This window comes from Anser cygnoides, chromosome 1, assembly GCF_040182565.1.
Source record: "Anser cygnoides isolate HZ-2024a breed goose chromosome 1, Taihu_goose_T2T_genome, whole genome shotgun sequence".
In the NCBI taxonomy this organism is placed as follows: Eukaryota; Metazoa; Chordata; class Aves; order Anseriformes; family Anatidae; genus Anser; species Anser cygnoides.
The window spans coordinates 59,164,873-59,188,587 of NC_089873.1; the positions used below are offsets into that span (position 1 = coordinate 59,164,873).

General features: G+C 35.7%; 1 protein-coding gene across 3 annotated transcripts in view; it reads left to right on the plus strand.

Annotated features, from left to right (window-relative positions):
* Positions 1-23,715, plus strand: part of SLC41A2 (solute carrier family 41 member 2) — a 57,875-nt gene that overhangs the window by 9,730 nt on the left and 24,430 nt on the right. For all 3 annotated transcript variants that reach the window (XM_066997273.1, XM_066997278.1, XM_013180970.3), the window contains 6 exons: positions 3,076-3,183; positions 7,757-7,828; positions 8,716-8,860; positions 10,758-10,904; positions 21,118-21,265; positions 21,839-21,918. In XM_066997273.1, coding sequence (XP_066853374.1) covers positions 3,076-3,183; positions 7,757-7,828; positions 8,716-8,860; positions 10,758-10,904; positions 21,118-21,265; positions 21,839-21,918 — 700 coding nt within the window. The remainder of the gene's footprint in view (positions 1-3,075; positions 3,184-7,756; positions 7,829-8,715; positions 8,861-10,757; positions 10,905-21,117; positions 21,266-21,838; positions 21,919-23,715) is intronic.

Sequence of the window (23,715 nt, forward strand, 5' to 3'; positions counted from 1 at the left end):
GTATAGCAATGAACATGCTCAAATTCTTTTTGACAGTAATAAATGTATTCAGCTTTAAGTGGAAATTGTAATTAATTGTGATGCCACAATGCATAGGTGTTTAAAAAGATACGAGAATTTATTTTATTATCTCATTTCCAAGTGTGCTTGCAGCCTATGCAATTTCTGACATAATGTGTAGATCTGGTCTATGATAATGCACATGCATATGAAAGTGTGCATTAAATTCATATAATAAATGAAATTCAGTGTATTAGAGCTTTTTTGAGTATTCAAGTGGAAGTGACTTTTTTATATAGTGTTAGGTATACAGAACACTTGAAGTTAAAAACATTATTGGTGTGAACAGGGCTGCAAAGTCACTTCCACCTTGAAATATAGTTGTGGTAGATATGTGCTAGCAGATTTAACTGATGATAGTTATTCAGGATTAAAATAAAATACAACTTTCTCTGAATTTTAAGAGTTACATTAATAGTATTTTTAAAACCTGTTTTGGAGTTAAGGAACATTTTTATAGGAACATTATACCATAGAGAACATTTTTAAGAGTGCTTTCTAGCTTAACACAGTTGTAGGTGTTTGCAGCATTTCAGTAGAGTTAAAAATAAAAGTTGCCTATGAAGTATTTTTTGTGCAGTTATACTTGAAGAAAATTCTGAAGAAAGTAATAGCTAAGGAAGGCTTAATGGACTAAATTACTTTCTTGCCTACTCTTTGCTTTTTGAAGGCTATATTTGCTTTTATTTCCTACCTACTTTTTTTTTTTTCAAAACCAGAAATTTGTTGTAAACACTAATCTAATGGATTCTCTCTTCCTGTATGAGTAGATGCACAAAAAATTATTCAAACAGATGAAATAACCACACTATTCAAACTGAAAAGACAGTAGAGAAGTCCATCTGGTTTTGCTTTGTTTCATTCTGTCTCTGAGATTTCTTTAGCTATACTTAAAGTTCACTTGAAGGAAGAGGTGACCATTTTTTAACTTTTGGTTATCCCATAATTGTTCAGGCAGTTGTACTAGATGATCTTTTGATGAGGATGACTAGATGAGGATTTTTTGTATTAATTTTGTGTGGTGCCAGGAGTTGGACTTGATGATCCTTATGGGTCCCTTCCAACTCGGGATATTCTATGATTCTATGATTCTATGATCTCTTAAGTTCCCTTCCACTTTCCCTTCCACTTTCCCTTCCACTTCCACTTTCCCTTCCACTTCCACTTTCCCTTCCACTTTCCCTTCCACTTCCACTTCCACTTCCACTTCCACTTCCACTTCCCTTCCACTTCCCTTCCCTTCCCTTCCCTTCCCTTCCCTTCCCTTCCCTTCCCTTCCCTTCCCTTCCCTTCCCTTCCTTTCCCTTCCCTTTTTTTCTCCTTTTGTCACTCAAAATCTTGAGAGAGTAAAGAAAACATGGTCTTAAAGCAATCGCAATGAAAAGACACTTTGTACATTAAGAAAAAGGAAAATCAAAATTGACAAGCAAATTTTACTGTTTCCTTACACTGTTTTGCATCAATCTTGTACTTTGTTCATATACATACTGCCAGTTTTATTCTTTTACAGATGCTTTGTTCATCCACAGTTAGTATGTGTTTTATGTCGTGATACAGCGTAATGATCAGCCAAAAGAGGCAGTTGTGTCTACTGCCATTACTGGCTTCCAATCCAATATTTCGCCATGCTTTTCTTCTCTGAAAGGAGCAGAAGTACTTGGGTAGCTGTTCTTTGATCTGGATTGAGATATTACCTTGTTTTTTCCTTCTATCTTACTTTTAATCTTTCTTGGTTTCTCAGTTCAGCAGCATCCATGAGAGAAATGTGAAAAAAGACAAAACTAAATAACCGTTAGCTTTTTCTACCTTAAACTAAGCATAAATCTATGATGTCAGTAGAGCAGGGTATTGAAATGTGATAGAAAATCTTCTGAAAATGAAAATGTAAGGAAGACAAAGCATTCTAAGCTTTTTTTTTTTTTTTTTTTTAACGAACCTTTTCATGGCTGTTCTTTCTCAGTTGTAAGTACATATGTGAATTCATATACAAGAAATTCTGATATCTTGTTTACATTTGAGAATTGATCCTATTTACTATCATATTTCAAATTGCTGCAAATTCCTGAATGCAAAGATGATTTACATTGTGGTTTTGTTAGTTCAGTTTAAGCTGATACGTGATTACATATTAAATACATAGATTGACAGGCATAGGAAGTAGTAGAGCATTTCTACACCAAGAACTCAACACACACAAAAAATATTGGAGTTTGTCCTCATTTGCTTTAAAAAATCAGGGTTTTGGAAATCTGTATTCTTCTAAATTTCATACTTAAGAGTTAGGAGCCATTTTTTCACTTACAAGCTCTGTCCATTTGACAGCTTATTCCTTGCAGTTTTTACGTGAGGTTTCTAAACAGCTGCAGTAGAAAAGATGAAAATATTGTAAATTAAGAGCAGTTTCCAAAAGCAGTCATAGCACGTGGTATTATTTTAAAGTCATTTTAAAAAGCTTCAAATTAATTATCTCTCTTTAACTAGGTTTGTTATTTAGCTCTAGCTTTCTGCTATAAAATAAATGTTATTAAACTTCATTTTTTTTCTGATGATGGCTTTGAAGTAGTAGTTTAATTTAAGTGGCAGAAACTAACATGCACTATACAAACAGAAATTACATGCATCAAACAGATTAGGTACTTGAACTCTTTTCAGAGAGAGTAAGAAATAAATACTTACACAACAGGAAGAGTAAAAATTTCCAATGACCTTTGCTTAGTCTTTATTTAAAAGATGCAAAGAAAGTACAGTAGTGGAGATGCAATAATTTAGGAAGTTTTGTATCTCTTGCTTTTGGTATTCTGGTCTTTGAAATAGTAGTATGCAGTCATAATTCTGTATTATCTGGATAGATAACAGATCTTGCTTTTAAAGACTTTTAGGTCTAGTATTAAAAGATCGATTTTTATAGAGACTTTAATTATGAGTTACAGAATTTTTGGCATTACATTAAAGAAGACCTAAAGAGAATTAGAGAATTTTTCAATTGATTTTTTTCCCACTGTGTCCTTTAAATAGCACTGGGATGTGTTCAAGAATGTTACTGAAGTTTTTATCTTGGTTCCTGCACTTCTTGGTCTCAAAGGAAATTTGGAAATGACCTTGGCATCCCGGCTGTCAACTGCTGTAAGTAACTTTCTCTTCTCCTTCCCCCTTCAGATAGGTGTTGTAAATTTTTGAAAACAAATCTTTGGAACTCTAGTGATTTATGTGTATGGCTTAATCTGGCTTTTACGGGAGCTCTTTAAATCTGTTATTAAATTGGCAAAGTTAAAAAGACAACCGTCTTCCAATCTTCACATATCAAAATTTTACTTCTTTTGTCTCTTCTGAGTCATCATTCAAAAAGATAAAGCAGATTTACATTTGTATTCTGTCAGGTTGGCAGATGTCTTTGGCCTTGATGGGGTTTGAATATGCTAACATGAATATTTTGAATATATTATTCCAAAGACCCCTTGACACCAAAATAAAACATTTCTCACATTGCCACTCCAGACCTTTATTGATCAAACTGTAAGATTTTTTTTTTACTTTCTTGCTAAATAATTTTATTCCTTTTTTTTTTTCGATTTTTTTTGGTGTGTGGGGGTCAGCACTGTAACATAGCGTAACTGTTTTATTTGCAGTCTCCTTTTGTATGTATTTGTCGTAGTTCTTTTCTACATGTCATGTAGAGATATTCTGTACCTTCATTTTTCTAGCCCAAGCAATCCGGATTACTTTAGCATAAATATTTCTGTGTGTGTAAATAACTAACATGAACTAATTAGGTGGCTAAGCTATTTGTAGTACCTGAACTGGGTATCTCTGTAAGACACTACCTTTCTAAGATAAGCTTTCCATTTTCCAGCAAGGCCTCTTTTCTCTGCCTGTTGCTGCTTGAATGAATCTTATTATAAAATGTTCAGTCACAGGTGTATATAACTCCAAAGGGGACCTCGCTATGTCGTTGTAAAATAGCGCTTCCCTATTTCCCTTGAAAATTGCTCTTGAAACTTTCTCATTTATATGGATTTATTTTCTGAGCAGTGTTGGGTTTAGACCTCATAGTTACTTTGTAATCAATTACTGTGTCCTAGTATTTCTCCTTTTGTGCTATTTCCAGTTGTTGCTCCCATCTGCTGGCATAAATATTGTTGGTCAGTAAGCGCATAACCTTGCACTTCTACTGTTGAATTTCATTTGTTTCCATTGCTGTAATCCTCAAGGTCATTCAGTTTTTGTATATTTCAATGCTTTGTATTGACAATGCCTCCCAGGTTTCTGTCATTAATACATTTCATTATCACATTATATTGAGTGATTGTCCAAATGCACACTGTGATGGACATAACCTTAGCAGTCCTGTGAAGGTTTGCTTGTGTCATGCCTGTTATAGAAACTACTGAGTTTTGCCCCATACCCTTTTTTTCGTGCATAAGAATTGACATGTACTGCATCTTTGTCAGTAGCAGCCTTAGCTATTCATATTTGTTTTGTTTGATTTTAGTGGTTACTTTTCTGTGTATTCTGTCTGTTTCTTAAAAATATTTGTTGTTTTAACCTTACTAAGTTTACTGTCATGCATAAATTTATCTTCTACCTTACTTTCTTTTGGCTTGACATGTTGCTTAATTTGTTCCTGACTGTTACAGCTCATGGTCTGAGGGTTGAAAGTGATTGTATCGCACAGTGAAAAACACAATCAGGGAAGCCCAATATCTACCAGTGCCTAACTGAAAGCTTAAAAAGAGGTTAAGAATTACCTCCACCTCTTCTGTTTCTGTTAATGGGATCTTTAATTCTTTGTCCAAATTACATCCTTGATCTTTGTCAGATCATGCCTCCAGCACCTATTCTCTGGGCCAGTCAGTGGTTGGTTTCCCCATCATCACCAACGCCATGTCATTTGTGAAACTCATAGATCTCAGGGAACATTTGGAAAAGGGTCACACAGACCTTTTGTCTGCACTGGGAACATTAGCCCCAGTTTGTATCATCCATTGAATGTTACCAAAAGTGCAGGAGTTGATCCCCCTCACACACAGAAAGTTGATACTAGAGTTTCCACAACACTGGCTGCGTGTTCAGTGGCTAAGTTGACATCATGAGGTTCAGGACATTTCTGCTCAGCCCAGAATGGCATTCTTAAGCATATCCCATTAATTGTGTGATAACGTGATCTGCAGATGTCTTGAGTGTGATTTTTTGGAGCCAGTTCGGCCATTTGAAGCCCAAGCCTCCCGACAACAGCCCAATATGAAAAGTGTTAGTTTGAGGAGTATTGCCAGTGCCACTTACCACTGTCATTAAGTCTCACCAAGACGTAAGTCAGCTAATGATTCAGTAGGTTTTATTCAAGCATTTTATTCAAGGCTTCCCCTCACCTCAATACAAGAAATTGCCACGTCTGGCTTGGCAAAAACAAGTTAGCCAGCTCTGTTAGCAGCCTGCCATCATGAAGGTAAATTAGCTGACTGAGAAGAGGTCAGTGAAGTGTACGTTTCTTCAGACAATGCTTTATGGCATGTGGGAGCTCTGGTTTCTTTGGCATTGCCTGGTGTCACCGTCACAGCACCACCAGCACCAAGCTGTTTCCCAGCTTTGTATGAACAGACTTGCGTTGATATCTTTTTCTTGTTTGCTTGTTTTCTGATGCCTGAATTTGCTGAAGCCAGCTCCCCACCAGGTACACACTAAATACAAGACTGTGCCTCTGTGAATAGCTTTACCTTTGAGGAAGACATTTCCAGAATGACTTCAGCATTGGAACTAATTCATACCCTTCTTGCTCAGCTAGCTAATAATTGCATCTGAATTTGTATATGTGTCTATGCTCTTGGGGCTGTAAACTAATCATCTTTGTGGTTTCAATCAACTTCAGGGCGTAGCTTGTACTTCTCTTTGGTGTTAGTATGGATGTGAAATTCTCCCTTATCCCACTGCTGTGCTGGCAGAAGTGTATGAGGTGTGCTTAGGCAACTGCCCATTCAAGCATACTATTTATATTGTGTGTTTTGCATTGTTTTGTTGTTTGAGTCATTCTCATTGTCTCAGTTCACACTGCTGCCTTTTCTCCCTACTACTTTTTCTTTTTTTAAGAGGAAGTGAAAACAACAACAATAACAATAGATAAATAAATAAATGAAAACAAAAAGAAACAACCACTCATCCAGACATCCCTGTAAACTTTATGCAGACTCTTTTGTTTTGACTATGTGTTATTGGGGTTAGGCATTAGCAATTTGACTTTATAGAATTCATAAGCCTTTTGTTACTTAACAATAAACAAATAAAAAAAAATAAACAAATCTTTTTACTCCAGAAGAAAGTGTTTTCCATCAAACCATCAAGCAAGTCTGCGTGGCTTGTAAGTTGCTCTGAACTTACTCATGAAATTGGTGGACCTTGTTCAAGAAAGACAAGGTGAATGTGTGGATGATGGTGAGGAAAAAGAACTATACCTTCTGGTAGCAGCTCTCTTTAAGACTGGATTAAGTTCTTTGCAAGATTACTGGTTTGATAGGGTGCTTTTCTTCCAAAAACTTTCTCAAAGGACAAAAAAAGTGAACCTCTCTATAAACTGTCATTTAATTCATTTAGTGTATATATTTAAGAAAGACACAAGGGAAATTCTTATCCAAACTTCCTTAAATATTGATGTAATATTTAAAATTAATGCATATCTTTGTGGAGCTTTGACTGTACTTCAAACGCTGTAAAGTATTTATAGTGTAGATTGGGATAAAGTGTCTTATTACATTTCCTTTTTTATAAGCTGGTATTTCTTTTAGTACTTAGTTCCTCACAACTCATTAATATCAGAAAGTGGAACAAAGTGGAAAAGAAATTGAAGTATAAAACTGATCATAAAGAAATTATAAAAAGAGGAAAAATATGCATTAAGACTTTCTACATTTTGAGAAATATAAAGTATCTTGTAGGTTAGGATTGTATGGGAAACACCACTGAAATTTATGCTAAAAACTTACAAACTTACACCATTTTTACAAGAAAGTAGTTATTTTAAATATCATTATACTGCAGTGGTACGTACTATCTTCAGATTTTGTCCTCTAACTCAAAAAATACAGGTTTGAAGTACATTATAAAAGACCATGTATGTACTTGTTCATTTGTTAGAATAATTCATTTGCTGTCTTCCAGCTACTGCTTTAAGACTGGACCTCTATCATTTAAAGCATCATGAGTCTGTAACCACTTGCAGTTATTCTATGCAAGTAGTTCCACTGCAGTCAATTAAAACACTTTTATGAAAGTGTTTGTGTCCATACACTGTATAGTTGTGTATTTTTTTATTGGCTCATAGAACTAAAGGACCATAGAAACAAGCTTAGTTTAAAGTGACTGAACACTGAGAATTTTCCCTTCCAGCCACTGATCTAATCACTGGTGTTGCCTGGGCATTCCTGGAACACAAGGCAGCTAATATATCTTGCACAATAAGCTAATGTCAAACAAGTTACTGTGTAAAACTGCATCAAGCTTAGCTGCTCTTGGATAGCTAGTGTGAATACGATTTTAAATCAACAGCAATGCTTAACTTGAAAAAGTGAAGCACAGTTTTCACTTGCTTTCAAAATGTCTATCTTTTGGTGAGAGTTGAATTATTTGTGGGTTTCTGCCTTGTTAGTGCATTTTCAAAGTAATGTAAGTTTAAACCCAAACGTCTAAAATTCTCTTGTAATTTTGACAGGTAAATATTGGAAAAATGGATTCTCCCATTGAGAAATGGAACCTAATAATTGGCAATTTGGCCTTAAAACAGGTAAATAAATCAACTTGTTTGATTAACTTTTCTAGGTGAACTAAGTTTTTTTAAAAGTAATCAAGTATAGAGACAGACAATGTTAACAGGAAACTACCCTATTACACTGGTTCATACTTAACATACAGGGTTTTTATATGTTTGTTTTGTTTTGTTTTGTCTTGTTTTGTTTTGGTACAGTGTAGTTCTTCTCTAAAACGATATGAGCTTATATTTATCACAAGAAGAGGTATTCTTTGTGACTGCACCAAGGGTACTTCCTTTTATTTTTTTTGAGAGAGCATTTCTAAGGAAGACGGGATAAAAATTTCAGATTTGGCAAAACCTCTTGAACATAACCTCTCAAATATTTTCAATGCTGTATTTTCATTGGACTCAATATTTACAGGAAAAGTATGTGATAGAGCTTTTGGATAATAAACAATATTTTAAATAGCTGGGTCATTTGAACAAAGGAGTATTTGTTCTCCAGAGCAACTATTTCTTAATCTTTAGAACTATTTTATACTCATATGTTATAAAAAAACATACTCAAAAATAAGTGAAATGTTTTTGCTGTGACTTCATTGTTTTAAGTGGCTTAGGAACCTCTTTAGGCATTTCATCTTTGGCTTCTGGTAATTCCTCAGCTCTTTTCCCTAATTTGAGTTTTGTTATTCCTGAGTCTGAATTATCAGTAAAGCCTTTTCTGCTAGCATAAGATGTTTCTTCTTCATCATCTAGGGTTATCATTGTCTATACAGAATGGGTGAACATGCTGCCTTTACAACTTGCAAATAAACGTAAATAGGAGGAAAGAATAACAGAAAATTATTCTTAAGTCTCAATTATTTTTAAGAATCACAGATCACTAAAAAACATGTGTTCACCTTCTTTTTCTTTTCCAGGTTCAGGCAACAGTAGTTGGTTTTCTGGCAGCAGTGGCAGCAGTTATATTGGGCTGGATTCCAGAGGGCAAATACCGTTTTGATCATTCAATCCTTCTGTGTTCTAGCAGTGTAGCAACTGCATTCATAGCTTCTCTTTTACAAGGTAAAAGAAGTATATATGCTACTTTTTACAGTTATTTAGTTCTCTGTGGATGCTGAGTGTATATTATGTTTCAGTCCAGCAGGGTGTAATACATGTGAAACACAGCTGAGGGTAGAACAACCCTTCTGCAATTTCCATAGAGGCCTGAATATTACATTAATCTGTCATATTCTTTAGAAAAGGTTTGATTTGCTTGACCTCCTCAGCACGTCTAAAAAAATAGAATAAAAAAGTATGTTTTTAGATTTCACCTAATAGGATGGAGAACTTTTTCCCCTACTTTCTATATTAATTGATGTACAAAGTATGTTCTTAACACTTAATACATGGAACTTATTTGTAATTAAGCTCAAGTTATCTTGGATGTTAACTTAGCTGAATCCAAACTCCCTGGTTATCTATCCATGCTGCTTATATATTATTTTATGTTTTGCTTGTTTCTGAAATTAACAAATTGGCTTGTTATATGAAAGTTCTGGATTGAGTTCAAGTCCCCTTCTACAAACAGTACCAATGTATCTGTCTGGAGCCACATGTCGTGATGAAATTAAGCTTCTCTTGCCAATTGTCAGGACATATTTAACCGCAAAATATGGTATTTAATGGGCATGAGGGGGAAAAAAAGGTTCCTCTACTTTTGACATATTCTTAATGAAAATATGCGATCAGTAGTCTTAATAATAGTAAATCAAGTAAAATGTTTAGCTTCCTTTTTACTAATTTGATATGCTTAATTAAGTGAAAAGTGCAAAATTGTAAATGTTTAGCATGGAATTATGAGCATACACTTTAGTGACTCCAAAGCCATTAAATTTGATCATGTAACAAAATTAAGAGCAGCAAGAGAACGGGGGAACATGAGTGTGTTTTTTCCACTTATGTATAAGCTGGACATGAAGAGAAACTTTTAACGTTATCTGGTGATAGGCCAGCACAGGAAATTACTTTCTAAGTTTCTGCCTCCTAGGCATGAAACAGGTGCTTTTCAGATATTGTGATCAAACAGGATCATTTCAGTTCTTTCTTTTGCAAGTTTCTTGGAGTGTAACTCTTCAGGCAGTTTCTCTGAAAGTGAACTCATTTACCCTACAATAAATGTTATTACTTGCTACAATACATGAAAAATATAATGAAAATTATAATACCAAATCTTCAAAAATTCTTTAAAATAACATGAAGAATAGTATACACAATTGAAGCACTTTCGTGTATTGTATGATGAGGGGTAAATTAACTCAAGTTGTGCCAAAGAAGGATGTTAATAGCAGTGTGAGTTTTATTTTTAGTAGCCATTCTGTAGGGAAATGTCTCTTTAAAAAGTTAGTGTTGGTGTATGTAGGAAAATAATAGAAACCAACAGTGTCAATTTGAAATGCTTTAAGTGGGTAGCAAGCTACATTTTCATGTGTTGCCTAGTTTTAATTTAAATTATGATGTAGCTTCTTGACTTTTGGTATTGAGTACTTAGCTGGAAATCTTGCACAATATCTGACGTCCAAGTATTTAATCTTATGTTGTTTTCATTGTAGAGCCATTTAAATTTCAGTCAGCTAAAGTTAATGGGGTGTAGAAATAATACACTGAATATTTTTTCTTCAGGAAATGGTTGATTTACGATTTAAGTTGTGCTAATTCTAATCATAAGCAAAATAGTTCATTGTACAGATGGTTCGATATTTTTGCATGCTTACTGTATTTTTTTTAAATATCTAACTTCATTCTTAAGAATGGCTAAAATTTAAACATGCAGAAATCATCTAGGTGAGAGGAATGATCATCCTGGGACAAAAGCACAGACTTCTTATTTATTAAGTTTGAAATTGCCATTGTCTTGACATTTCCTATGGGGTTCCAACAGTAGATATGATTACTGTATTTTCTTCTTCATTGACTCTAGGAATAATAATGGTTGGAGTTATTGTTGGATCAAAGAAAACCGGTATTAATCCTGACAATGTTGCCACTCCTATAGCAGCAAGTTTTGGAGATCTTATCACTCTTGCTATTCTAGCGTGGATAAGTCAGGGTCTTTATACTTGCCTTGGTAAGTATATGTCTCCCTAGAAGCCTTTTTCTGGGGCAAGGGTGGTGGAGAGAAGGCAGGGAAGGAGAAGTTTAGAAAATGTGTTAAACTGCCTTTTTTTGTCAACATTTATACCATTGGATGATTGAATGATCTTTGGTTGCAACATTATGTCATGCTCTTTCTTTTTATCATATTACTATCTTATTATCTAATCACTAACCACAGTCTTGGCACAAACTCCTAATAGGCAAAAGACTCTCATAGTATCACAGCCAATCTACACGTGAATTAGAAACTGTAGTTGCTGAATTTATTCCTCTTTCTTTTGGGGTGGGAGGAGAGGGGAAGCTGTCTTCACCCAGGTTTTCTTGGATGCCCATCTCTAAATCAATTATTTGCTTCCCAGAGCCCTATTGAATTGTCCTTTTGCACTGAGGGGAAGGTGTTGAATTGTCTATGTTGATCAGGTACTTTACAGGAGACTAGCTGTGCTTTGAGATTTCTTTTTTGGTAGGGTGTGGTTTTAGACACCATTCAAATATATCTTGAGCTGCAACTATACATATGCTTGGAAATCAAAATGGCAATAATTTAAGTAATTTAAGTAACAATAGCAAGTCTACAAGAAGTATATATTTGAAGAAGTGAAGCGTAATTTTAGATCGATTTGTGCTTTGTGATTGCTATGACTTTTAAATGAATTACACAAAAATGAGTTTCCTGATTCCTACCAAGTACTTTCCAGCTCCCATTGCAATACCTCCTTGTTTCCTCAGCTCCTGTATTCCTGCTTCCAGTTGCAGTTTCCCCACTCTTTCCTATCTGTTTCACTGACACTTCCACGTCTCCCTCTTGTTCCCTGGTCCCAAGCGTGATTTTACAAGCTTTACCACCATTTCCTTCTGCTTTTCAGTGAACAAAGTAACCACTTCCAGCTTCTCCAGATAATGACCTGATTGTTTTTGTTTTTCTTTGTTTTGTTTTGCCTAATAAACTTGGTGAATATATTTCAAACGTAAATCTGCAAATTCAGCTGTAGCTTTCTTCAGAACAGCAGTTCTGCCATGAAAGGTGAAAAAATGAATAACCGCTGTGAATAGCTGAGCAGCAAAGGAGAGGCCTTCCTTGGCTACTGACTACAGAAGGCAATGATCTAATCCTGCCTGATGCATGAATTCTGTCTGGCTTCTTGGTGAAGTTTTTCACTATTTGCTTAGTTTCCCATTTATAGCTATGAACAGGGGAATTACACATAAACAGGTCCAAATTAATTTTCTTGTGAATTACTCTCCTTTTTTTTTTTTCAGTCTGCTTTTCTTCTCTTCTACTGGTTATTTGCATGTTTCTATAGTCCCTTAGAAAACTGTCTTTCTGATTTCTAGGGCCCAAAGTGTCTAAATCCTACTCTCTTTAAGGAGCAGATTACTGAACAAGGTTCATTGCCACAAGATGAATTCTAAAAATGAATATGGCAATAATTATTATCATTAAAAACATGCTTGTATTTTGGCAAATGTAGTGAAATGCTTGATTGTCAGAGAAAGAGATATGAGTTTGGAAAATGAGAAAGAGGAACTTGAAAATCAATCTTTTTCTTCCTGTTTCTTCATATCCTCCTCTATTCCCCATGAAGAAACAAAAAGTATGAGAACATCTTCTTGCAGGAGGAAAAGACTGTTCAGAAAAATATTTAAAATTAAATTATTATTGAAGCTGACTCCTTCCAGAGAAACTATTTAAAGTATATTGTACTTTAAAATATATAACTATAGGCAATTATAGTACAATATAGCACAGGCCAAATTTTGTACTGTTCGTGATAGTTTTACCGGACATGTTGACATCACTGCATATATTCTTTACATCTGTGCTCATTTTTCAAGCCTTTTTCAGTTAAAAAAATGAGCTGTTTTGTGTAGATACTAAAACATCAATCAGAAAAGGTAAGTAAATAAGTTTCAAGCTACCTTGGAGTGACTTACCATTTTGTTTCTTCACTTTCAACTTACAATTCTATATTTTTAGTATTTGATTTATCACATTTTAAACGTGTTGACATGTCATCTTAAATGCATCAGTGTGCAATACATCATTTTTTAATATTTTATAATTTTTTGTTAAAACTTAAATTGTACTGTGTATTTAATAACTATATTTTAATGTATTTTTAACCTATATTCTAATAAAATAACTTATTTCTCAAATACTTCATTTAAATACTGCTTTTAAAGAAGTTTATAGACTTATAGTGAAAAGCAAAAGACTTTTAACTTTTTTTTTCTTTTTTTCTTTTTTTCTGGTGAGGAAAACAGCAGAGAAACACCTATTTGCATAAAATGCGGTGTCTGCTGCTAATGCTAGGGCTGGGATAATAATTAATTTAGCTCATTAAAGTTTGTGTTTCTAGACTTATTGCTATGCCCCAAATTCCTACTAGGTTATAGCTTAGGGTTATTCCACCTAAAAGAGATTTCAGGTCCCTGCAGTTCATACGGTTGATTGGACAAAATTGGTTCCAAATTAGAACACGTGCTGGTCAGTGAGGTGCCAGGGAAGCTGGTATAGCAGCTGGATGGAAGGCAGCAGAGAGCTGGCCAGGATTACTGGAAGTCATGTACTACCTATCTGGGTAGCTGTGGAGTTGGCAGAAGATGCCAAACTTGGGTTAACACTAAGATTAGATTGGGGCTAGGATTATGGCTAAATTTCTTCTTGCCAGGGCAGTGCCTGATTTAGAGTCATTAATGTTGGACTTAGGCTTTAATTTTCAGCTAGTATCCAAATGAAGTTTCTTAGACACTTGTGCTACATAGATCAAACTTTATTTTGTCTTTTAAAATTCTACTATGCAAAATACTTTATAATGAATGTACCAGTGATGTTTAATTTGTTTCCTAAAGCTTTTCCTTCCAAATATTAGTTTTGGAACATTGTAATGTTCTCTGTAAAATAGCTTAAGTTGAATCCAGAGATGCAAATACAGTAAATGAGTAATAGTGATTCTTACTGTTTTTAAACACCTTCTTCTACTCTTTTCAATTTTTTTCAGTGCTGGTTACAGGAAAAACCTAGTTAGGTGCACTGGTATGGCACACAATTGGATTTTAATAGCAGCTACATTTGTCATTTGCATGTAAACAATGTATGTCATTTTGTGCATATATCTAGTATTGCTTCCTGTCCTTTACATAAATTTTGCACAGTATGTTTCTTATTTTTAAAAATTAAATAATTGGTACTAATATTTCAGTTTCTCCTAAAACATTATTTCTTCTTAAAAACCACCACCATCACCAACACCACAAACAAAAAAACAACAACAAAAACTCAAACTCAAAAAGAAGATAGTGAAAGAAACTTGGACTTTCTTCTTTCTTCTTTTCATATCTATTTAGAAATTTACATTTCTAGTTACAGGTGACCTAATGTCTCTCAGAGGAATAACATAAAAAGCGTGGCCAGCTTGAATTGGTCCTTTGCTATTTTTACAGCTGGACACTCACATTGTAGCAAGCCACTGCCACTGAAAAGCAGATCACACACACACGTAGGAGGAAGGAGTAGTGCTCTCAAGTATTCTTCTAAGAGTTACTCCCAACTTTTCTTTCTGTATGGTCTTCTGGAAATGCTTCTCTTTTGGTGATATGTATGTAATTATCTAGTTATTGCTAAAATAATGGTTTCTGCTCTTTACATTTGTTCTATGCCTTTGTATTTTCTTCTCTTCAGAAACAGAGAGTCTTTCTAAAGTAAGAACAAACCACAAAGCCCTTGCAAATGTGTGGCTTCCAAGATGTAGCTGAACTATGAAATAGTAACACGGAATATAAGATTGTAGTAGCTTCAGCTCAGGAGAAGTATATAAAGCAGTGAAAGGCAGGGAAGAGGCATTCAGAAGATGATCAGACAACAATGTTTTGTTTTGTTTTGTTTTGTTTAAAAAAGTTACGGGAACTTTTTCACACAATACATGATTGGGATGTGAAAATTACTGCCAGCATATATTAAGAGGACCAAAGTGATTAAAAAAAAAAAAAACCAAAAAACACTAGTTGGATAAATTAATCAGAGAAGAATCTATGGAGGATTATTGAAGAGAAAGATGCAGCTAGAAAGTAGAGTGATGAAATCCCATCCCTGAGGCAAAGAGCAGCAGAAGAGGCAGAACATTGCTGTAAATGTGCCATTTTCTTACCATCTTTCCACAAGCCTTAACTGTTGGCTGTGGTCAGAAACAGGATGCTGGACTCAATGAGACTCTTGGCTTCACTCAGCACAGATGTCCTTACGTTCTTTCTGCCACTTCCCTGCTTTCTCAGAAGTAGAGCAACAAGCGTAGAGGGAACGTTATAAGGAAGTACACGGTTTATGAGCTAGTAGTGACGCAGGTTGAGCCCACCTCTGAACTGTCTTCTGAATGCAATAGTTTCCCCTACAACTTACTAGCCTTATTACTAAAATACACCAACAAAGAGGGAAGGTTCTGGCTCTATGCATGGGAAAAGTTTTCAAATAATAGGCCAGAAAGGGTGAAATTATTTATTTAAAAGTTTTCTGCTTGTTTATAACGGAGCTGTACAGCAGGTGCTTCATGGCATGCCCAGAAGAGGCAAGGAAAAAGGACGGTAGCATACTTACCTAGGTTAGGGACATATCAAGCATCTTGTTTGTCCACCATCATATATACAATCTCTTAAAAAAATCATTTGACTGTTTCAAAAATAAGGGCAAACCCATCAGAGCCGGGGATTTGAATGGCACCAGGTTAACAGCTCTGTCTTAATGCCCTGAAAAGGACTGTATCTGCACTTCTAAATTACTCCATGAATTGCAGCCTCAGAGATAATCTAATCATTTTCCTTCCTGAGACAATTATTGTAAACTAACTTGTCCTTTAAATGCTGAAGCCAGTTGAATCCTTTAGCTAATTCGTGGCGAGTCCTCGATAGCCAGTCCTTCAGCACGCATTTAAAAAAAAAAAAAATGAAGAAAAACTTCCACATTTTTGCGCGTTGCACTTAGAACCATGTAAACACACCCCTTAACAGTAGGACGCCTTCCAGGCCTGTGTTCAACATCTCGTCGAACAGTGACGGGGCGGCGGGGAGTTCCTCTGAGAGGAAAACCCTCTTCCCCCGGCTCCGTGTCAGCGCGGCGGCCCGCCGGCCGCTAGGGGGCTCTCCAGGCCCGCCGACGGCAGCGGGGCGCCCGCCCCGGCTCTGACAGAAAAACCGCGCTGCTCGCCCCCTGCAACGCTGCGGGGGCCTCGTTTCAAGCTACCCTCTTCTCCTCACGGGGCGGGGATTAAGTGCATGCCGGCGTCTCTCAGCTATCCTCGGATCTAGTTTGAGAAGCCAGACGGCGGGATCCCCCATCGTTACTAATTTTGCCTCTGAAATAGTACATTTCCCGCTCACACCTAGAGGTTGTGTTGTTTTCAGAGGCACCACACCGAACAGTACACCACAGTAGACATCCTGCATAAGCGGCAAAATGTTAACCATCTGAGTTCCCCAATTGCTTGTTTGATTGCTGTCAGTGTTTATACCACAAGAATGAGGGCTTTAAATAGTTGAAGATCAGTAAGGACTTGGTTGGAAGCCTTGTCTCTTCCCTCCTTCCTCCTTCCTGTTTGATTTAAGGTCGCAGCCAGGAGTTCATTAAAGAGTTATTGAGTGTTTTTAGGAGTTGATTTTGCAGTGTTGGATGTTACAAACTCTGTAGCAGAGCCACCAGAACAGGCCAAGCAAATTTCCTCCTGCCATGTAAAGTAAACAGCACCCAGCTGTCAAAAGTGGCGTGAAATGAATCCCAAAAGGAGAGTCATTTATTCCCTTTTCCCCCTCTCCAGCTATTGTAGAATAAATTTACTTTTTCTATGGATTAAATATAAATAGGATGATGGCCCAACCTTCCTCAAAAGATGCATCTTGAGGTTAGAGTCTTTTAAGATCCAAGTAAGTTGTTCTGCCAGCAGAGTCTCCCCTAGCTAAAGGAAAGTCCTTTCTGAGAGTTAGACTGGAGCTGAGCAGTTTCACTGGGTCTGCAGGGAACTGGAATCTATCATAGCTCACTTGTGACAGTTTCTGTGATATGTTTTGAAACTATTAATGGCTTCTACAGTTCTGGTTTTAATTAAACTTAATAGATGGGAAGTCGAATATAAAGTTCTATTAGGGAACAGCTGCCTTAAGCTTCAATTTTACATAATCTTTGCCTTAAAACCTGGGTAGGGTGAATTTCAGTTGGGTAGGCTAAAACCTGTAAATTGATTAATAAATATACCTGATTTCCTCCTTGTTTAGCAGCATGGGGGTGACTGATGCCCTATTTATTTGTTTGTTATTCCCTCTAGCACTTTTTTTTTTTTAAAAATAAATCAGGGAATCCCAATGAAGTACTAGAATATTATCATAGAAAACATTTATTATCATTTTTTAAGAATCTAAGCTCTGGCCTCATCTTGCCCTTGAAGATTCCCCACTCCTGAGAACCACTCGTGACTTTTGTCCTTTTCAGAAAAACTTGTGACACAGTCTTGTAACAATGGGTAGCTTTTATAATCTGGTTTATGTCCAACTCCATTTAAAAGCCTCGGGTATAAAACCTATTTTGTAAATTGTCTCTGATTTTTCTGCATGGTAAAGTTAAGACACTTGTACATATTAAAATATTGAAAAACAAGGCCAAAAAATAACTCTTCTCACTTGTTGTTGACTCAGAGGAAGAAACTTAAGCCACTGCTGAGTATTGTTGAAAGTCATGCCTTAGTATGTAACAAAACCACCAGTTGCTTTTCTTTCACGTTGTCTTTTATATCACTACACACCTTTTCTTTTTACTGCTATAAAATATCTATTCACTCTCTTGAAAGTTCATCTAACTTTTGCTTTGTTTGCTGTAAAAACAACAGCTTGCGTTATATTGTATAGATGCACTTCTTTTTTTTTCAGTAGCTACTGTTAACTAATTTAAAATATTTTGACTTCGACTAGTGAAAGGACTGAAAATCGTCCATGGGTTAATTGTGTTTTCTAAGGCTTGTAAAGCTGCCCTTGCTACTGGCTGCTTGCTGAGTTCTGAAATAGTACAGTCCTGTTGCACTGCACATATAAATTGTATTTATTTTGGTTATAGTTCATGAATACACTAGCAAGACTGTCTTCTCATTTTTTTTATTTTTTCATTTTTTAAAACATCTTACAAAACATTTATGTGGCAGGATGATATATGCATACATATATTTTATATTTCACTTATTTATTTATAAGCTGCTTATTAAATATCTCTTGGTTAGTATTTATTGCTCATTTGCTGGACTGGTTTCTGTTTTATCTTTGTGCTGGCATTTTTTTTTGTATTTTTTTTTGTTTGTTTGTTTGTTTTTCCCAGAAGAAAGGAATTATACAATGTATTTTACTTTGAGTAGAAGAGTGCTTATTTTTAGTGTTCTTTGTAATTCTTGGACTATATTTTTGGACTAGTTCTCCATGCTTGGAGACTGCTGCTGATAGTTAAATACTCTCTTTTCTCATGAACATGTTCTAACAAGTTATTTAAGTTGTTATTGGGATTAAAAAAGAAATTGTAGTAAAATGCCATTCCTTTTTGAACTTTAATTTCCTTTCTTGTGTTGGTAAAAATCTCATAATCACGGAATCAAATGGTTGAGGTTGGAAGGGACCCCTGGAGATTATCTAGTCCAACGTCCCTGCAGGGTCCCTAGAACACATTACCCAAGCTTGCGTCCAGACAGCTTTTGAATAACTCCAGCAAGGAGACTCCACAACCTCTCTGGGCAATCTGTTCCACATACACATTGATCAGATCCCCCCTGAGCCCTCTCTTTTGCAGGCTGAAGAGTCCCAGCTCCCTCAGCCTTTCCTCAGATGCAGATCTCAGTCCCTTCGTCATTTTAGTAGCCCTTCACTGGACTCACTCCAGAACTTCATGTCTCTCTTGTACGGGGGAGCCCAGAACTGGACACAGCACTCCAGGTGAAGCCTCACCAGGGCTGAGTAGAGGGCGAGGATCACCTCCCTTGACCTGCTGGCAATGCTCTTCCTGATGCAGCCCAGGATACCACTGACCACAAGGGAACATTGTTGGCTCATGGTCAAGTTGTTGTCCACTGGGATCCCAAAACCCCTTCTCCTCAGAGCTCCTTTCCAGCAGATCAGCTCCCAGCCTGTACTGGTGCGTGGGGTTATTCATCCCCAGGTGGAGGACCCTGCACTTACCTTTGTTGAATTCCAAGAGTTTCTTCTCTGCCCATCTCTCCAGCCTGTTGAGATCCTTTTGAGCGGCTGATACTCTGGTGTATCAGCCACTCCTCCCAGTTTAGTATCATCAGCACACTTTCTGAGGGGGCACTCTATCCCTTCATCCAAGTCACTGATGAGTAAGTTAAACAATACTGCACCCAGTATTGACCCCAGGGGACACTGCTAGCTACTGCCCCTGCCACTGATCTCACTGATCTCTGAGACCTACCATTCAGCCAGTTCTCAGACAGAACAGACATAGAGGGAGTGAGAATAAGTAGCAGGAACATAATGTGATTAACATCTTAAAAAGGAAAAAAAAAAAAAAAGAGAAAAAGAAGGAAGTCTCAAAGTTTTACGTAAATAGATACAGAATGAATGATGCCATTCCATAGGACCCACTGCAGTACGCACAGGGATCTTTCTTCATTGCAGGTGGAGGGAAGAATGCATTTACTTGGGCAGCAAGTAGTGGTCCACGTGACAAAAAGTTCAAAAACTTTACATCAATACATTTTTCTCTTATAAGCTTGATTAAAAAAAAACCTGTAATTATCAAATAAAGGAGTCATGTATTATGTGTACTCTTTTGAGTCAGACCTTTTCACATTAAACACCTCTTAGTTCATAGAAGGAGGAAAAACGACAAAAAAAAAAAAAAGGCACCACAATGGAAGGAGATAATATACTATAGAGTAGTTAGAAAAGGAAAGGAAAAATTACTTCTCTTTTGGGTTTTGTCTCATTCTCATTCTGATAGCTTTCTACTTTTAGCTTACAGAGTGATAGGAATCTTAGTCTCTTTTCTGCTGGCTCTGCTGCAGAGGTTGTTACCAGTCAATGCAGAAGGACAGTAACTTCTAAGAACACTACAGCAATTCTTTCAGGAGTAATTTTAGCTGTTCTCCATCCCTCCACCAAGATAACATCAAAGTAGTAATTGCTTGAACTTGCAGACTTTGTAATAAGCCATAATGCTTGGGTAGGATAGTTTTATATATACTGGATATTCTTCTTTGTTCAAGTGTTTATGCGTTCTATGTGAACTACTTCAACCTGTTTATTTAAAATATATTTTGCATTGAGTTGTCCAAATTCTGAAAGTTTAAACAAAATGTGTTTAATATTAAATACACTGCCACATTTCTCATAAAATTAAATGTATGTAAATGCAAGCTGTTTGTGTAAGTTACACGTGTATTTGCCACAGTTGAATTGGATCACTGTGATAGCTTCTGAGTGGATGGGACTGTATGACTGAACTAATCTGAAAAATATTATTCTTTCTGGAGGCAGCCCTTTGCATTATTAGTTTTGTTTTACGATGGTACTCCCTTACTGATATTTGCAATTGTGTTCCTATGAAATATGATGCCATTCTGATGGATAGGTGCAGGCAGCAGAATTGTGGCTGTGAATTTCCAGACTTTCAGACAGGTTATAAAGCAACTGAACTACTGATATGAATGTTTCAGTATTACATATTGTGCCTGCATCATTTTAGATATGCTGTTTCTGGGGAGATTAGCATATTATCTGTGCTTTGGAAAGAGGGAGGTTTACATATGCTACAAATTTATATATAAACAAAATGCATTTTCAATATGTTGTTTCTTTTTTTTTTTTTTTAGCAGACATGTAACAATGTTTTATATTCCACATCTCTATTGCATTTTTATCATCAAGCATCATATAAAAATGTTTTTAAAAACTTTCTACTTGACACAGATAGTTCTGTCCTTGATGGGATGGGAGAAAGCGATCACAGGTGGCAGATGTTACACCATATTTTTTGATGCAGTAGTTGAAAAGTTAGGTACAGTAGTGCTAGAGACTATTAAAATTCCTCAATTGAATGGCGTAGAATGTAATTTATTTTAGAGTTCTAAATTAGGAATAACTTTTATGAATGTCTGGAAAGCAAAACAGTTATTTTGTTTTTCTGTGTGTTTGTTGTTTTTTTTTAGAGACATATTACTATGTATCTCCTCTAGTTGGTGCCTTTTTTTTGGCTCTGACTCCTATGGGGATTGTCATAGCTGCCAAACACCCAGCTACCAGAACTGTTCTCCATTCAGGATGGGAGCCTGTTATAACTGCCATGGTTATAAGCAGGTAAGTCTATATGTTTTTGTTTGTCTTGAGGTCTCTTGTCGGTCTCTCTATATATCTTATATAACACCTGACTGTGCTTGAAAGAAACATTCAAGGAGCCTCTAGAATGCGGAGTGGGAAAAAACTTTAACCTTCCAAAAATTACGAAGTTACATAGTTAAATCATAGATCGGAATGAGTGGGGAAGCTAGCAGTAGCCTGTGGAAATGACTGAACAGAGATGTACTGTATCAAATAAAGGAAACAGTGAAGTATTCATCTCCTGCAGCTTCCTATCAAAACTGCACACTGATCTAAGAAGTGATTTAATCAAATGAAAGCTATGAATCTTAAAAGTCAAGTGATTTTCTGAAATTCTATGGTCTTTGTTATACAAGAAGTCAATTTTAATATCTAAATCAGTAGCTGTAGCAATGTTAGTCTGTAGCGGAGGACAAAGTAATAGGGGAAAAAAGATGAATTGAGAAGAAAATTGGCTTGAAGATATTAAAAGATTGAAATTACTAAAAAAGTTTGAAATACTAATTAATGTATCTGTTTGCCTTATTCTAAATATTGTACTTTGTTTTTCAGTATTGGTGGCCTTATTCTGGACACTACTGTATCTGATCCAAACTTGGTTGGAATTGTTGTTTATACCCCGGTAATTAATGGTAAGACTAAGACAGGATTATATGCTGCTACGTATTGATTGATACACTTTGGTTTGATAAAAGCCTATTAACACCTGAAGAGAGTTTCTTGGTCCTATTTACTGCAATCATTAAAGCATGTTGGAGAAAATGAGAAGTATGAGCCTGAAGTATGCATTAAGAAACTGTGAAAATTGAAGAGGTATATTCAAATATTATATGACCAAATATTATATGGAAATTGATATGGCTGAGGAAAATTTAGATAATAATTTGTTTCAGATGATTTTCTTTTGAATGTCCAAGGGCAAATTTTCAAAATAGCAATTCAATATTTACTTGCGTGTAGGTTTAAGAGCCAACAGGGACGCTACAGGCAAATTGATTTCTTACGAGAAATGTATATTGGTTCCCATGTTTGTTATGCGCTTTCCAGATGCACAAAAATGTATTCATGACAATTTCATCCATAAATAGTTTTGTCATCTAAGAAAAATAACAAGGCAAATTCTGCATGAACAGATAATATCTTATTAGACTGATGTAGTTATTTGCAACATGCAAATTTTTAGCTTCTTTTTTTTGCTACAGTATCATGTGACTAATACGTTTAGCTTGCAATAATTATAATCACTGGATCTGTTCCCACAATAATGCTCACTAGCTGCTCTTTTCCCCTTTTTTATTTCTACATTTGATTCTGTACATTATTTTGCACTTTTATGCATTGATTTTAAATCAATTTCTCTAACTATCAAGATGATTCTGACTTCAGATTTTTGCTTATCAAGTGCTTTGGCTTATCTTAACTTGGCCTTTGCAAATGCCATTGGGGTATATTCTATTTTGTTTTCTAAGCTATCAATTAAATAAGTTAAAACCACTTGGTTTGCTCATCTGCTTTGATAATAAAAATGTTAATATTGATGCTGGGTTTTGAAACACTTTGCCTCTGATATAATTAACTTCCAAAGGTTGCTAGTGGAAATGCGGCATGGGATAGCATCAAAACAATTTGCAACAGTTAAAAGTTGGTATATCTATGGCTGTGCCCATTAGGCAAGCTGTTCTGTTAGAGGAGATAATTGTGTTACCTTGACAGAGGGATGTTCTTGGTAAATTCATGTTAGCTTTTGTTTTGCTGCTCTCTTATCTTCTAGATGCTTACAAATTGTCTATTTAGTAATTTGTTCTTATACTTGTCAGGAATATAAATTTTACAAGCATACAGATTCCCCATATCATTCTTTTTGGTCCTTTTTAAATATACATTTTCTGTTTTCCCTATTACAGCCCTCTGGTATTCACTAACCTCTAAGATAATCAGTTTGCAAAAATAATAATTCATATTCAAAAATAATAATTCATATTCAATAATTCAATCATTAATAATGATAATTCATGGACTGTTCATCTAGCTCTCTAAGGATGCTCTACATTTAATTTATCCTCAGGCCGTACAGACTTAAACGTACAAGTTTATGATCAGGCATCACCATTTTTTACAAAGTCAGGATACAAAAGGAACTGAGTATTTCAGTCCTCCACACAGCATGCTTCTTTCCTATTAAGCTCTTGTATTTCTTTTTAATTTCCTTTAAATATAAGGCATTTCAGTGTTGCTGCTTATGTTCCTTGTTGACTATAAATTCATTTTTACTTTTCAGCCTTTATGCTTCCTTGCCTGAGCCTTTCCTTTATATTCATTCAGAATTGCAAGTACTTGCATCTACTTTTTGTGCATTTCCATTTTGATTTCCAGATACCTAAAGAGCAGGGTGACCATGTTGATCTTTGACCTCTACTGCTTTACAGCTG